We start from the raw sequence: 17,209 nt of genomic DNA, 5'->3' as shown, positions 1-17,209 counted from the left end.
AGAGGGGAGTTAGATATTACGCGATAAAGAGCTCCATTTCTAGGAATACACTGTAGTTTGAACACTTAAAACGCATTACCACCCTGCTTTTCTGCCGCTTGCAGAATGCATTGTTATGCACAAACAATATAGTTTGTATAGGAATCCCACACTATATTTGAAAACAAACGGTACTGCTGACGATACACCGATCTGTGTGCTCTAATGATCCAGGGGGGGTGGATGGCTGAATGGTTAGCACGTGCGCGCTGTATCATAAAGCCTGTCAGTGAATCAACTGGCGTGGTTTCGAATCCCCGGTTGTACGTGACAAGGGTCGCCTGTCCAACCTCGTGGGTTTTCTCCGGGTCCCCCGGTTTCCTCCCACTGCTAAAGACCCCTACGCGCAAGCGAATTATTGAAATAAAATTAAACAATATGTTAGTCCCGAAATGACCTGGTTTCTGTCGAGTGGATGTTAAACCCCATTTCACTCTCTCTCTCTCTCTCTTCTCTCTCTCTCTCTCTCTAATGATCCAAATGTTAGAATACTCATTCACATATTTTCATACTATTTGAACTGCAATACAAAGGAACGAACATGTACTTCTACCCCAAGAAGGTCAAATTAATGCACTCTAATTAGTGTACCTGGTTGTAATGAAAAAACGATGCTGCGTAATCTAGACTCTTCAATTTGAAGTAACAACTAACACTCATCCTTTTAGCAAATCTGCAGACAGAAAGGGGAAATTTGTGTACGGCTACGTGGATCATTAAATGCTTAAAGCTACGTTCCCAGAAAAGTATTTATCGGGTGGTTATTTCTAATAAAAGTAATGCATTTTTTGTATATATGGAAAGTAGAAATATCCAATTTTACTAGAAAAATAATGGATTTCCTGAAAAACACTCATGGAGCACTTTCTGAGATAAAAATCACGGGAAAAGACGCTGGCAGTGGATAATCCGAGAATTTCATTAGGCTTCGATATTTGTAATAAATAGTCAGCGATAACGGCAGCATCGTCTTGTGTATGAAATGAATTCGCCTCCGACCTCGCACCCGTTGTGTCACGTGACACAAACATGACCTCTTTTGATCGATTTTTTTATAGCCGGCTATTCCCTGACAATTGCAATGTTTTGAGAAGGATTTGAAGCAAAATTATGATAAATTAATTAGTTTGGATATGTTTTTAGTCCAAATATATCATCAAATCACCCAGTTTATACCCGGGAATGTATCTTTAATGTCAAGTTGAAGAAAATGCACCAAAAATAGCCAAAATATCAAAATGTTCTTTGTAAAGGGAGAGGGGAAGCCCAGCCCCAACTCTTCCGTGATCGACAATGTCGTGGAAGCCCAGCCCCAACTCTTCCGTGATCGACAATGTCCACCACCTCTCCCATCTTAAAATACAGCATGACTTTATGGTGGCTGTTAGCGGCCATTCAAATGAATCTAAATCGTCGCCTTGTGAAGAAGTCGACAAGTCGACAAAATCAACCCGTCAACACGACAAAATAACCCGATGATCGTCGCCTTCATTTCGTCGACTTGTTGGGTCAATTCTGTCGACTTGTCGCCTTCGACTTATTCACAACCCGACAAGTCGACAAAATACAAATATTTCGACTTGTCGTGTGGCGACTTGTCGCCTCGGAAGTCAAACTCGAGCTTGCGCATTTGCTGATTGGATAACTTGCATGCGCACAGATTAACTTCCGAGGCGACGAGTCGCCGCACGACAAGTCGAAATAATTGTATTTTGTCGGCTTGTCGACTTGTCGGGCTGTGAATAAGTTGACGTGACAAGTCGACAGAATTGACCCGACAAGTTGACGAAATGAAGGCGACGATCGTCGGGTTATTTTGTCGTATTGGCGGGTTGATTTCGTCGACTTGTCGCCGTCTTCATAAGGTGACGATTTAGATGACATTTGAATGGCCGCTAACAGCCACCATATGGCGGGTTGATTTCGTCGACTTGTCGACTTGTCGCCGTCTTCATAAGGCGACGAATTAGGTGACATTTGAATGGCCGCTAACAGCCACCATATGACTTTAATATATGCAGCATTTCCGCCAGTAAATATGGTGCAATATATCGTTCAAATGAGCAGCAGTAAATTGGTTCAAAATTTCACACATGCCAATAAAAGTTGATATAATTTACAGGGCGTTAAAAACAAGACATGCATACAGTCCGAAATGACTGACACTTTTCCTAGCCCTATTATTGCTATTTTGAGGACTGACAGCTGGGTGGGGGAAGGGGGGGGGGGGTCAGAACGGTAATCCACCGATTTTTACGTAAGGTCTGTGGTCAGTTTTCCAAGTTTCGAAGAGTGTATTATATAGAGCATGTCTGGGTCGAAGGTAGAGCTTTATCTTTCTGTATAACGCATGGACGTCAACCATAAAAAATCGGATAAACAGGTTTAATTCATCTAGAGTTTTTGACAACATCAAATATACATTCAAAGAGAAAACAAAGCAGTTAGAGTGTTCTACCGTAGGACTAGTCAGAGCTTTACTTTTATACATCCCATCTAGGAGACAAAATATTGTGATGCAGGGAAATTGAAGGAGAAATCTCGTTAAGGGCTGTGCCCATGAAACCCTACATTTGGTTGTTTTATTTTTGTTTTTGTTTTTTGGGGGGTGGGGTGGGGGTTAACGCCAGGTGTATATCTTGGCCTTTCTATCTGGGCCTATGGGGGAAGTCCTGTGGTTAGAGTGGATAACGGGCGATTTTTGTAAAAGCAATGCTGTATTTAGTATAAGCTGTTGGATATTGTGTGGGGGGGGGGGGCTTTAACATCGACTAAATAGACACAAAGGAGATTGTTTCGGTAGGCCTACTAATATTTGGCTAAATTTTATTTAAATAATTCGATTGCGCGCAAAGGTAGTGAGAGGACCCGGAGAAAGTCCGCGAGGTTTGACAGACCACCCTTTTCCTTGTCACGTACAAGCGGGAAATCGAAACCAATACGCCACCTGACTCAATAACAGGCCTTATGATCCAACGTACATGCGTTCATTGTAAAAAGTTAACGTTGGGACACTTCGATCAGGTGTTATCATATTTGAAGTACACTTCAAGTACCATCAAGATCAACATTTATTATGATACTAATTACCAAATGTGCTTTTCACACAATCATTTTACAGTCATTTTATATTAGTTATGACGTGTACGTTTTTCGGCCAACGAAACCGTGTGTGAAATAAATAACTTTGCCCAGAGAGATTTTGTGAAAATTTTATTTGGTCGGATATCTTACACTTTAACATGTTATTTTGCAAAACATTTATTTTCCTTGTACTTATAGGTGAGTTAATTTATTTCACGTCTTTTTATATTGACCCTTAGTCCATGCTCCACTCACTTTTGAAACTATGTTTTTGTTTTACGACAGTCCTATAAACGGTAGTGTTTAGCTTCAAGTGTCCTGCACTGTCTATCAGGCCTATTTAACCATTATAGATCAGTAAAAGTTTGTTCTGTTTGTTTTGTTTAGCAGGGGATATGTTGTGTATAATTGCCCTTCACTTGACCTGTATGTTGCATAGCCTAGTCTATAATAATAGCTCTGGCGCATGACAGTGCAGTCCAATGCCTTAACGGATATGTTTTTCTTCATCTTAAACAATTGTTAAAGAGTCAGAGCACGATGTTATCAAGGCCCCATACCTGCTTTATCTTCTCTTTCCATTTGCTATGTTCTATTCACCAAGTCTTCCACATATCCATAGTTGCTTTATTCATCAACCTTTAGACACACTTAGTCAAGATAGTAGACATGGGGGTCGTGTCTAAGCAAGCGTTTTTCCGCATTACACGCATAACAGTTGCACTTTTTTCTTAAGTTGGCTAGGTGTTATAGTTTATTGCTCTTTTTAAGTCGAGTTCCAAAAAGATATATATATTGCTATCTACGCAATCTTGTACTTGTCAGTATTATATAACACATGGTCGTGTCCACAGAACATAATACCGTTGATAATATAAAACTTAATTTGTTTAATAGTTTCGCTTTCACATTGCGCTTTTGACATCTACCTTTTGTCATTCAACATTTCAAATTAGACTTTTCTCCTTCAACATTAATTGTCTTTTGCATCGTAACATTTTACACAGAACATGAAATCAAGCTAGTATGCAAATTAGTTCACACGGCACCTTTTTTGCCGAAACCAACCTAGCATACAATAAGTCACCACACAATAACCGGCTTACTTTGCAATCAGGCAAACTGATCTGCTGTGAATATTCGCTATAGCCGTTACAATCACTGAGAAGTAAATTAGCTTGCAAGCTTAGCTATTGTTCCTTCTGCAACACCGTGTCTCCCCATTAACACTTAATAGGAAATATGTTTTATCGGTACCCCCCCCCCCTCCATTTCGACAACATGGTACTAGTGATATGGTACGAAATGCCTAAATTACATGGTTGATTCCAGCAATTGGCTGTTGGTGGAGTTAAAGAATTATGGTCGTATATCAGGATGCATTTTCCCAAACGGTGGTTATGTGTATTCCATTTGCGATAACTTTCTTTTTTATAATCTTTCATTTAACTTTATTTAAATTGATATTTTGCAGGACTGTTTAGTTCGTGTTTGGGACAGATTCCTGCTGATGAAGTGGATCCTCTTTTTGGTATTGACGCCAGATTTGGACCAGATGGAGAGCTTTTAAATGAAAGGATTTCCAACATTAACCATGAGAAAGACAGACCTAAACCTACTTTGTATTTTTGGGATTCTGACTGTTACATTGTTGAATATATTAATCCATTTCTTCCTGACAAACCCAAGATTTGTAAAGTTCGCACGGATACTGACAATCTGTAAACTAAAGTACTCCATTTTGTCATTCTGTAACGAAATGATACCCCGATACATTTATGTTTAAAATATACTGTCCAGTCTGCTTCCGTTTTTTCTAACTTTTTAGGACATAAAACCCATTGTACATGAAAACCAAATCAGAGAAATCCTAAGTTTGATTTGTTTTACTAATGTACCTGTAAATGTAATGGGGTTTAACGTTCTACACTTCTGCACCGACTGGGCTAATGAAGACACTGTTCTTTTACGTATATACCAACGTGTACACGAGACCTCGGTATTTCGTCCCATCCGATCGACTATAGACACTGCCCTTTCAGGGCCCTCCGTCCTGCAACCAGAGATAAAAAAAACGAGGTCCGGTGTTCGGAATCGAAATGAAGTCGGAGCTACGTGGCTCCGTGAGTAGGACATGTGCTCGGTAACTTCATCAAATTTGGCAGGATTTTTCTGGTGGGGTTCACTCTTCTTGTCAGCGGTTTTAGGACGGAGGGCTTGACAATGGACAACGTGTAGTCGTTCGGATGGGATTTAAAAAAAAGAGGTCCAGTGTTCGTATTCGAAATGAAGTGAGAGCCACGGTGGCTCAGTGAGTAGGACGTTTGCTCGCTAACTTCATCAAAGTTCATCGAGATTTTTCTGGCGGGGTTCACCTTTGTCAGTGGTGTAGGAAGGAGGGCCTGGCAAGGGACAACGTATAGTCATTCGAATGATATAAAAAAAACAATTGATGACCCGTGTCCGTATTCGAAATGACGTTGAGTTACGGTGGCTTAGTGGGTAGGACGTTTGCTCGGTAACTTCATTAAAGTTCATCAGGATTTTTCTTGTGGGGATCACCCTTTTCAGTGGTGTAGGACGGGGGGCCTGGCAACGGACAGCGTATAGTTGTTCGAATGGGATACAAAAAACGAGGTTCAGTGTCCGGAATCCAAATGAAGTGGAAGCTACGGTGGCTCTATGAATAGGACGTTTGCCAGCTAACTTCATCAAAGTTCATCGGGATTTTTCTGGCGGGGTTCACCCTTGTCAGTGGTATAGGATGGGGGACCTGACAAGGGACAACGTGTAGTCGTTCGGATGGGATAAAAAAACCGGAGGTCCCGTGTCCGGATTCGAAATGAAGTGTTCAACTTCACCAAAGTTCATCGGGATTTTTCTGGCAGGGTTCACCGTTGTCAGTGGTGTAGAACGAAGGACCTCACAAGGGACAACGGATAGTCGTTCGAATGGGACAAGAAACTGAGGCCATGGGTACACAATGGCGTGGAGGATCTAGTGGTTTGGCGCGTACGAGTAAAATCACAAGGTCTGTCATTGATTCAAGTGCCCCGGCCCCTACCCCCATGAGACCGAGTAAGCGCCCACCCCTCCCCGACCAAGTTCCAGATTTCATATTATCTTCTTCTTTTTTTTCACACACTAAAACGTCGCACACTAGACTAAGTGAGCACGCAGAAAAGGGCACGGGCATCAAAAAGTATTCAAACTAGCTTTTTATTTCACAGAATCAAGGGATGAATAAACTATTAAACTGCAATATTTCAGAAGCCTCCTATGTTGTTATGTCGACATATATTACCATAGACATACCAAAAATATGGGAAAATCGTGTTATGTTAGGCTCATTGCGCACATTATAATTTCTAAACTAGCGTTCGTGGCTCCAAGATGGTTATATGTTCGAATTAACAGATACATAAGTTATGAACATGTTGCATTATCGTATTACTAGCAGGATACCCGGTTTCGCTCGCCCTGGGACCAAATTCACCCAGGGCCCAATTTCGCCTAGGGCCAAAATTCGCCCGTGGCCCAAATTCGATGGTCTAAAACATTCACGGGGTCATGCTTTTTAATTTGATCCCAGATACGTGGGGATGGAGCGTGGCGACAAAGCGTGATTCGCCTGGGGCCCGAATCTTTAAATCAATAATAGCATTATATTGTATTAATTAAATTATTAATATCTTTGGCTAATTATTAGATTCACACATTGTATAGAAGTCATGTCTCATATGCACTAAAAAATGATTGATAGTTGATACATAAAAAGAGTTATAATTTGGTAAACATTAGTTGGTTCTGTGGGAATGAGAATATCGTGTTTAACACGTGATTGGAAATTACTAATTGCATAATTTAGCTTGAGTAACCAATCACTATAATTAATTATGTCATCTTTGACCAATTAGATAATTAAAGGTCCAAAAACCCAAAGCTACAAGACCATCATAATTCTGGCCATTCGTCAGACAACAGTTGGATTCTAGAAGAAGAAGATCTCTATCAGCAGACTCGCCCCAGCGAGTCTGGCTGGATGGGGTTTGAGAGAATGACTTTATTATTGTAACCTACTTTGCTTATATCTATGCACCCAGCTTTGATATATAAAATGTAAAAACGAACTGTTGCATTGTTCTTCCTGGTAATACAAACGTCTTAACTGGGATATATAAAAAGAAGTAAATACACAACGTGAAGGGGGGGGGGGGGCAAACAAGTGAAAATACTAGACGATCATAAGGCTATTAAGATGTTAGTAAAAAAAAGATGCATGGGTTATACGCCGGATGTGGCGATCGGCTTTAGGTATAGTTCCGCTTTCCACATCTGACAAACATCCACATGGCGATGCTGGTTAATTTGATACCACATAATAATGTGGGGCTGGAGCGCAACGACAAAGCGTGATAGGCCAACATACACCCTTTGATTTAATTTATATAGATATCACCGCAAAGTTCTCACCAAACGGACACGGGACAAACTTTTTGGGTGGAAAAATTAAAGGATACGTCCACGATTTGGGGATTGAATGTTCAAAGGGTACGTCCACGTTGCATCAAAAACCACCTAAATAAGCCTAGGTGGCAAAAAAGTTATTTATTTCACAGAATTAAGGCATAAATAACTACTAGACTGCACAATTTCAGAAGCTTTCTATGTTGAATTTTCGATATACATTACCGTAAACATATCAATAATATCAGGCTCACTGCACATACAATTACTTCTAAACTATAGTTTTGATGGCTCGACGATGTTTATATCGTCATAGACCGAAGGCTCAGTGCGGGGGAGTGTACATCAATTAGGCACAAAACCAGACCCAACTTTCCTATAGTAAAATTTTGCGTAAAAATTAGCAGTAGGAGGAACCCGGAGAAAACCCACGAGGTTGGTCAGACGACCCTTCACCTTGTCACGTTCAAGAGGGCAAATGAAACCCGGCAACTTGAATCAATGACAGACCTTGCGATTTTACGTGTACGCATTAAACCACTAGACCCTCCCCCTACGTCAATATGTACACCAGTTCCTCAGTTTTTTGTCCCATCAGAATGGCTGTCCGTTATCCATTGCCAGACTCTCCATCCTACACCACTGACAAGGTTGAACCCCGCCAGAAAAATCCCGATGAACTTTAAGTAAGTGAGCAAACGCCCTACTCACTGAGTCACCGTATATAGCTCCCACTTCATTTCAATTCCGGACACTGAACCTCTATATGTTTTGTTTTTTTTATCCCATTCGATCAACTATACGTTGTCCGTTGCCAGGCCCTCTGTCCTACACCACTGACAAGGTTGAACCCCTACCAGAAAAATCCCGATGAAGTTACCGAGCAAACGCCCTACCCACTGCGCCACCATGCCTCCCACTGACAAAGTGGAACCAGGCATGAAAAATCCCGATGAACGTTGATAAAGTTAGAGAGCAAAGAAGGATTCGACTGAAGATTTAAAATCGAGTACAGAATACAATACTTTCCCTGCAAGAACAGATTAAAATTGGTTAAGACTATTAAACTTTCTAGAACCCCAAACATTTCTGTCTATTTGAATCTATGTTCAAATATAAATGCTGATACGGTAGTCAGTGAACATGCGCATACATTGCACTTCCGAGGCGAGAACGCGGAGGAGCGAAAGGTTGAGATTGTGACGAAGCGAGGGAGCGAGAAATCGAGAAATACTCAAAGGCGAGAAAGCGAAAAGTCGAGGATGTTCAAAGGCGATGATAACGCGAGGGGGCGAGAAGTCGAGTGCGAGAACGCGAGAATTTTCAAAGGCGAGGGGGCGAGAAGTCGAGGGACGAGGGAGCAAGAAGTCGAGGTCAAAATAATCTCGTTTCTTCTTGTTCTCGCACTCTCGCACACTCTCCCATTAAGAAATGGCCGCAATAGTCTTCCATAATAAGATTTACCGCCGTGTTAAAATCACGTTAAAGAAGACCGCGGTTGAAAACATATTCCATATTGTAAAAAAAACGTTTCGCTCTAAACCAAATTAAAGATCTATTTTAAATAACTACGAAACACATGGGCCTCAAAGAGAATGAAAGTTAGGGTATCGAAGGAAATTATGTAGAGATATTTACTTGACTAGTAGGCCTATATTTCTTTTGCAAATCTAAGGAAAACTGTAATTCTTTATAGTTTGAGTGTAGTTAAAGTCGTAGTCAGGGAGATGTGGAATAAGATTAAGTAAGACTACCCCTAATCGGATTTGAAACCGATTGTGTATAACAAGGTTTTAGATGTGTAGACTGCTTTCGCATTAGATAAATTTTAAATTTTAAATGAATGATAATATATCAACATACCGGTATCTTATAAAATTTATCTATACACCCATACATGGGCGTCTTACAATATAAAGACCATAATAAAATATTTATATACCAACCGCAATACGTAGCCTACACTATTCAATTTCTTTTTTTTAATTTTGTGGATTAGGGCGCAGTTTGAAGATACATTAGCTAAGAGTTGTATAAAGAGTTGACCATTCTTGCTATAATAATTCAAAAATAGATGATAGCCTATAAAAAGAAAATGTTGAAAATTTCAGTCAAATTACTTTGTTTTGAACGGAATTGTCACTGTTGGAAGTTTGGACTAGAAATAGGCATCAATTGTGTCTGCACCGTCTATGAGAATTGGCGATCGTTTGATTGACAGACGATACCTCCATCCACATATTCTCGATTATCAAGTAACATGCTCAATGGCAATGGTAGCCTCATTTGGCAGGCCTTTCATCACCAGTTTCCGGTGGTGACATCAGCGACTAATCGTAAACGTTAGCTTGGTCCGCCATTTATTGATTTAATTTTAAATGGACGACTGTTTAAATCCAAATTGTATCCAAGGCATCCGTGGGTCTACAATGTTGATTTTGAGCTTATCGTGTAAATAAAGGTCTAATTAATAATTTCTATAACATCTGAAGCCTAAATAAAGACTTGCAATAGGCAGATTTAGCTCTTGCGTAATGTATGTTTAACTACATTTCATGAATAATTTTATTGCATCTATTTTTTTCCAGTTTTAACAAACTTATTGCGACGTTTTATTATGACTAGGCGGGCAAATAATCCAGCGCCTTAACCCCTGAGCCACCATGTAACTGTAAACGCGAGTATGGTTCTTTGCTTGCACACTGTCGTGATAGATTACGATATGAAATGTAGGACTGAATTACGGTAGGATTAAAATGCTTTGCTTATATGGGTAGGAAGGATTTATTCAATTAAACTAATAATTTGACTTTCATAGCAACAATTCCCGTAATATTTGGCCTTCTGAGTGCTGATACTATTATTATATAACCATTCCATTTAATGGTACCAAAAATTGCACCCTAACCCGACAGTTACGTCAGGCGATGCGCTGTTTTATTAATGGCGTCAGCAGTCATGTCCTCACTTAACGTTCCTCGGACATGCTCTCAACCCCAAGACAAAGACGGTTGGTGATACAGGTGCTTTCTTAACCCAATTCTAGGAAATTAGCTTAATGCAATGGGCATTCTCATTTGCATATTACACTTTTAATTGAATAACTTTAATTATAGTTATAATCAAAATTTTAATATGTGTATTTCCAGTCAAAAACAAACATAAAATTATCATTTTATTACTCATAAATGTTTATTTAGCTATGATTATGTTTTGAAAATTACGAAACGTTTAAAGAATAAAGGGATATAACTCTATTTAAGTACTGCTTCAAATTTGATAATAGCTTTTATCGGAAGACGAAACAAAGAGAGACCTGTCTTTAAAAATGTATATCTGGAAACCGTTCAAAATTATCTCATACATATGACTTTCTTTATGATTATAATTACATGTAGTGATGACTATCCATAACCAAAACTTAAGGCAAATAAAAATTGCATGCACCTGTAGACCTCTATTTCGTTTAATGTACAGACTAAATTTGGAACAGCCATATTAAAGTTTGTGACATGGCATATGGTCTACAGACTACTTCGTAACTGTAACATCTGTTGAACTAAAAAATACATATCATTACACATGTAATTGGAAACATGATGTATTACCACTATGGCAGATAACACATACAATATAAGGAGTCGGAAACAGAAAATGGTTCCACATATAACCCATCCGATGACAGAAGAAAATAGTGTCGAGTTGTCAACAAACTTAGCTCAGTCCGACACCGCCCCCTCTAAAGAAGATAACAGTAAAAAGCCCAATAAGTCGAAGAATGGACGTGGGGCTCTTAAAAAATCAGAAACGTTTAGGAATGGAAATCCAAATCAAATTCCTGTGAAAGATTACTTACATTGGAGTGCTAAAAAACAGAGGAATAAAGATGATCAACAACGGCCTTTATTAGCAGACGACGATTCAGATGGGTCGAGTGAAAATGAAATCACAGAACACACCGAGGAAGAAATTCATGGGACAGAAGATTCATTGATTGTCAAACAAGATGAAAGTGCCTTGAGTATAACTCTACAAGTATCCCTTCCATTTATTATTGCTGGCTTTGGTACAGTTGGTGCTGGAATGGTTTTAGATATTGTTCAACATTGGAGAGTTTTTAAAGAAGTTTCAGAAGTGTTCATACTTGTACCTGCTTTACTTGGACTAAAAGGAAATTTAGAAATGACTCTCGCTTCAAGACTTTCAACACAAGCCAACCTAGGTAATATGGATACAAGAAAAGAACAGTGGAAAATGATAGGAGGAAACATGGCCCTTGTTCAAGCGCAGGCAATAGTTGTCGGATTTTTAGCATCTCTTGTAGCAATGGTAATGGGTTGGATTCCTGATGGACACTTTGATATTCATCATGGACTACTCTTATGTGCAAGCAGTATATTTACAGCCTCCATAGCAAGTTTAGCGTTGGGATCTGTAATGGTGCTAGTTGTTTTGCTGTCAAAAAAGTGCAATATCAACCCTGATAATGTTGCGACACCAATAGCGGCTAGTCTTGGTGATCTTATTACCTTATCACTACTCTCATGGGTTAGCGTTTTACTGTATAAATCACTGGGTAAAGAAGTATGGTTAGCACCTCTTATCATTGTCATATTTTTACTTCTAACACCATTATGGGTGTACATTTCAGTCAAAAATAAATATGTGAATGATGTGATATATTCCGGTTGGGTTCCTGTTTTGTCAGCTATGGTGATCAGTAGTGTTGGTGGTCTTATATTAGATTTTACAGTAGCAAACTATCATGGAATTGCAGTTTTCCAGCCAGTAATTAATGGTGTAGGAGGTAATTTGGTTGCTGTTCAAGCCAGTAGAATTTCAACCTTCCTACATCAGAATAGTGTGCCTGGTGTTCTTCCTGGTGGACATACAAAAGCGTGTATAAATCCAATAAAAGTGTTCTTTGGAAAATCTTGCAATGCTCGAGCAGCACGGGTTCTTATATGTCTTGTCATTCCTGGACAACTTTTGTTTATTTATACAATATCTTATATGAAAGCTGGTCATACATCTATCACACTTATATTTAATGTTACCTATCTTTCTGCTGCTCTGTTACAAGTTGCTATTTTATTATTTATTGCGGACTGGATGGTGCATTACACATGGTTGAAAGGAGAGGATCCTGATAATGTGGCCATCCCGTATTTAACAGCTATTGGAGATTTATTGGGAACAGGATTCTTAGCACTGGCTTTCTGTTTCCTGTATTATATAGGAGATCGTGATGCTGATGTTGGAGAATAAATTATTAATTATGTGATTGAATCATTGATCATATTTTGTGCTAAATTCAAGTCAAACATCTGTCCAAACAATTTTAATAATTATTTTATCAATAAGATGTATATATTGTATATGTATTTACATAATTATTAAATAATAAGTAAAATCTCAAAATACATTTGAAAATTTTATTTGTATACCGATATATAAAGAATTTTTTTAGTTACCATTATGTTAAATTAGAATCAAATCTAAATAAAGGATTTAAGTATAAAAGTTGATTATTTGTGATTTAGTTTCATAATATAATACAATGCAGTAGATATATAGATTGGAGGAACCCGCCACATATATATATATATATATATATATATATATATATATATATATATTTATTAGTAATACGATAAAATTCCATTCCAATTCCCCCCCCCCCCCTCCCTGCCGCACCTTCCCTTGAAACAACGTATTTGATGATCTCACTCTTTCTGTTTCATAACATCCACTTACCAAATTAGAACACAATTTATAATCATTTCATTTCACTTAAAAATGACTTGTGACAGATGTGAAAATTATCAGGCCACATTTACTAACAAATATTAAATATTCCAATACACCCAGGAATTTACATATTTATCACTGAAATTATGTATCTTAGTACATCCAGGCATGACACTGTATGAAAGGATACATAATATATTATATTATTGATTTAACTCGCAAAGATAGACAATTAAACCAATATTAAATCATTTCAAACTGCATTTCAAATAATGTTAATTTTACTCTGTTCAGTGCGTCCGAGGTCAATTAGGTTCATTCTTCCGTCACAAAGTTATGGTATCAAACATTTGATATAAATCAGATGATGAGAGTATCTCAGATATCTCAAAAGTATAAAATATGCTCGACTTCACTTTAAAGATTTGTTATTATAATTGATATACGCACACGAGAGGTGCGGGACGGGGGATCTGGCAACTACCAGGGTTTAGCCTTTTGGATGGGTCGAGAAACCGAGGCCCCGTGTACACCTTGGCGTGCACGTAAAAGGAGCATTAGCAAAATTTCCCCATATTGTTCCACGCTTTTCGGAGAAAATAGTTGACTAATTAAAATGGGTTCGTCCGTCTGACAAGTCTGCCAATCACAGTTTTTGGAATACAGTAATTCTTCTTCTTATTTAGGTAGAATTTTCTAACTTGGTGTATGCCGTTTTATTTGTCGAGATTTTGGAACACAATAATGAATGAAATGGTGTTTAACACCTTACTTTTCTGCAACAACTGGGATAATGAAACGGGCATTATTTAACGTCCGCTTCCACCGAAGTGACATCGCCTACAATTTACGTGTTATATATACTCTTTAAAAAAATGTAGGGGATATTGAAATGCAAATACATATGCAGGTTGTGGTATGATAAATAGTCATGGACACTTGACATGCTTTGAGAGTATGTTCACAGATGAAGAACTTATCGCCCCAACAGAACTACTGAGCTGCATGTGCGACACACAATAGCGCCATAAACGTGGGAGGGGTTCATTGTCAAATTTGACACTTTAAGGAAGGGTTGATGAAAACTGCCGCTTGCTGGTTTATCCTATCCATGTTGAATGTCTGAGGATTGGTGGGGCAATTACTCATTATTAAGACAAAAATTAAAAACGTCCATTTTCACTTTTGACATTGTATCTCCTTTGCGAGTGAAATGGGGCCGTCAGATAAGCCGTCCATATGATCTGTTTATGTTCATGTGTAGGCGATTGACCTGTTATTAACATACACTGGTTACCTCTATAAAAACAGCAGTGCATTTCCGCTGTTTTGTATTGTTTCTAATTATCCCCTACTTTTTTTGAAGAGTATATTATTTGCAAAGTGGCTGGCGTTTTCATGCTAAATCAATGAAATAAAGATTCAGAAAAAAACCAATGAAATATTTTAACTACGTCTGTAAGTGTATAAAATTTGATTAAGAAACAATATAATTCTATTACAACTGATGAATTTTCAGTTGACTCACATTAAATAATATTTTAAAATCTAGACAAAAAACATATTCTTAAAAAACTCTAATCGCTAGGGTTCATCCTGTTGTGACCCCATTTTTCCAGCCAAATTGAATAAAATCTTTTAAATCCGACCACGGGGTGGGGTGGTGTGAGGTGGGGTGGGATCGCAGAACGTTGTTTGTAGATATCGATAGGTTTCGTCCTCTAATGACCGACCACGAGCATGCTCAGGGTCGTAACTAGCTCAGAGCAACAAAGGGGGCGGGAAGTGTTCCCAGGGGTGCTGTAAAATTGACGGACAATGTATATCTATTTTTTTTTTTTTTTAACGAAATTTTTTCACAGGGCCTGAGCATGCTTCACATTTTAATTTGAAAAGAATCCATACCCCCCCCCCCCCAAAAAAAAAAAAACCAAACAATTTTATCAAAACGTCAGGTTTATTTGGTAATTTTTCATTTTTTAGAAAAGAAAATGTTGGTGTTCAGTATTGCGTCGCCAGTGTGGTAACTTTGAACGATACATAAAATTCAATCCAAAATGATTAAAATTCATCAAAATAATTATAGAAATAACATTTCAACAACAAAAAATTTAAATAAGAATATGTTTTGGCATAAGAATATTATTTTTTTTTTCAATTTTTAAGAAATAAAATTGGGTGTTCAATCTTGCTTTGCCAGTGGGGTTACTTTCAACGGTTCATAAAATTGCATTCGATAAATTAATGTAAATTTAATAAATTCATCAAAATAAAACTAAATATTCATTCCTTATGGATGATCAAATGCAAGAAACATAACAAATATTGTGAATAAATGTTCAAAGTTGCCCCATTTTACTTTTAAAATGGTCTAGTATTAGTATTTTGTGATAAAATTTTCATTTTTATTCAAAGCCATAAAATACATGTTTGAAATTTAACAAATATGTTTTATCTACATATTAATATTGTGAAACATGTGGAATTATAGATTACGATTCAACAGAGGTACTATTCGATAACATGATAATTTTATATCTGGGGATATTGTTCGTTTCCTTGTGAATTAAAGGGATATAACTCTTTAGAGATTACCAACACCACCAAAGAAACACTTAACAATATTATAAAAAAGCACCAACCTTTATTGACCTTCGGATGACTTTGCTGCCTTGGACGTATGTTCTGTTGTCGGGTAACCGACCTTAGACTTTCTGATATTGTGAAACATGCGGAATTAAAGGTTACGATTACCAACACCACCAAAGATACACCCGACGTTCTCCTTTCAAGTAAATCGAATAAAAGTTTCATTCGGGGAGTCTGAAAGAATATAGGAGACAATTGGCAAGGACAACCACAAACTCCTATATCCTGGGGCTAAATCAAGAACCTGGTTTAAGTAATCATATTTATATAGCCCTCATGGTGGGCAGACCTGTTTTTGAATATATTATAATCACTGGACCAACTTAGCTAAGATAGATCCTCACTTATTCCAGGTTTAACTAATTTTAGTCAACACATAAGCTTTTAATTCTCGGTGGCTAAATATACATTGAACTATCAAGCACATAAAAATTTCGAGTTCGATTGCCCTTTTTGTCCGCCAACAACCAACGGTCCACAATTTGTCGATTCTAATACTAGCTGGCGTCATTCCAGTTTCATTTTTGTTTGATTATTATAATTGTCTAATCGCTAGAAGGAATCACGTAAATTGTTCAAACTCAATAGACTTCTTTGTATCTTTAATTCGAATAATTGCATATAATAAGGTTGACAAGATTCTGCAAAGTTAACAAGACCCTTAACTCTTGAAGTAATTAGGGTAACTGTTTCACTAATTTGACAAATGTCAAAGCGATCTTATCACAGAGGACTAATTAAAATGGGCTCGTTCGTCGGGTAGTCTGTCCGTCACAGCTTTTACAATACAAGCTGTTCAAACTTAGTGTAGCCTACTATTTGATTTGTCAAGAATTTGGAACACGGTCAGTGAAATGGACGGGTCCAGGAATTTTTGTAGGAGGGGGTTTGCCAGGTTCCTGAGATTATGTATCTTTTTTTTCTTTCCCTCCGGCCTTAAATTTTCTGAGAAATACATATGGCCCCTTATCGTCATATTGGCGCATTAATATAATTGGGTAACCAGAGGTTACTTTGACAGAACACAGAAACTGGGATTTTACATAAAAACATACTGTATACATGATGTACCTACTACCCAGTATGACGTCAATTTTTATTATGAATTAATACGATCACATTGTCATTCAATTTCATTGATAGTCTCGGTCACCCAAAACCTCCTAGTCTTCAACGTACGGAGAGAAATTTTACAATAAAGAAAATTAAGAGTGTTGGA

At 37.9% G+C, this 17,209-nt stretch overlaps 2 protein-coding genes and 1 non-coding gene across 3 annotated transcripts in view; 1 reads left to right on the top strand and 2 right to left on the bottom strand.

Moving 5' to 3' along the window:
* Positions 1-16,189, bottom strand: part of LOC126811975 (5'-nucleotidase domain-containing protein 1) — a 37,343-nt gene extending 21,154 nt beyond the window's left edge. Inside the window, exon 1 of the mRNA XM_050538073.2 lies at positions 15,984-16,189. The gene's annotated coding sequence lies outside the window, so the exon portion shown is untranslated. The remainder of the gene's footprint in view (positions 1-15,983) is intronic.
* LOC126813714 (U4atac minor spliceosomal RNA) lies at positions 10,476-10,602 on the bottom strand. The gene has a single exon (XR_007677039.1). It is a non-coding gene; the product is annotated as a U4atac minor spliceosomal RNA (small nuclear RNA).
* LOC126811974 (solute carrier family 41 member 1) lies at positions 11,083-13,080 on the top strand. Its single transcript, XM_050538069.2, has one exon. It carries the CDS (start codon positions 11,203-11,205, stop codon positions 12,856-12,858), a length of 1,656 nt encoding a protein of 551 aa, XP_050394026.1. The 5' UTR covers positions 11,083-11,202; the 3' UTR covers positions 12,859-13,080.
* Positions 16,190-17,209: the final 1,020 nt, after the last annotated feature.

This window comes from Patella vulgata, chromosome 2 (genome assembly GCF_932274485.2).
Source record: "Patella vulgata chromosome 2, xgPatVulg1.2, whole genome shotgun sequence".
NCBI lineage: Eukaryota > Metazoa > Mollusca > Gastropoda > Patellidae > Patella > Patella vulgata.
This window is presented reverse-complemented; position numbering and strand designations above follow the sequence as displayed.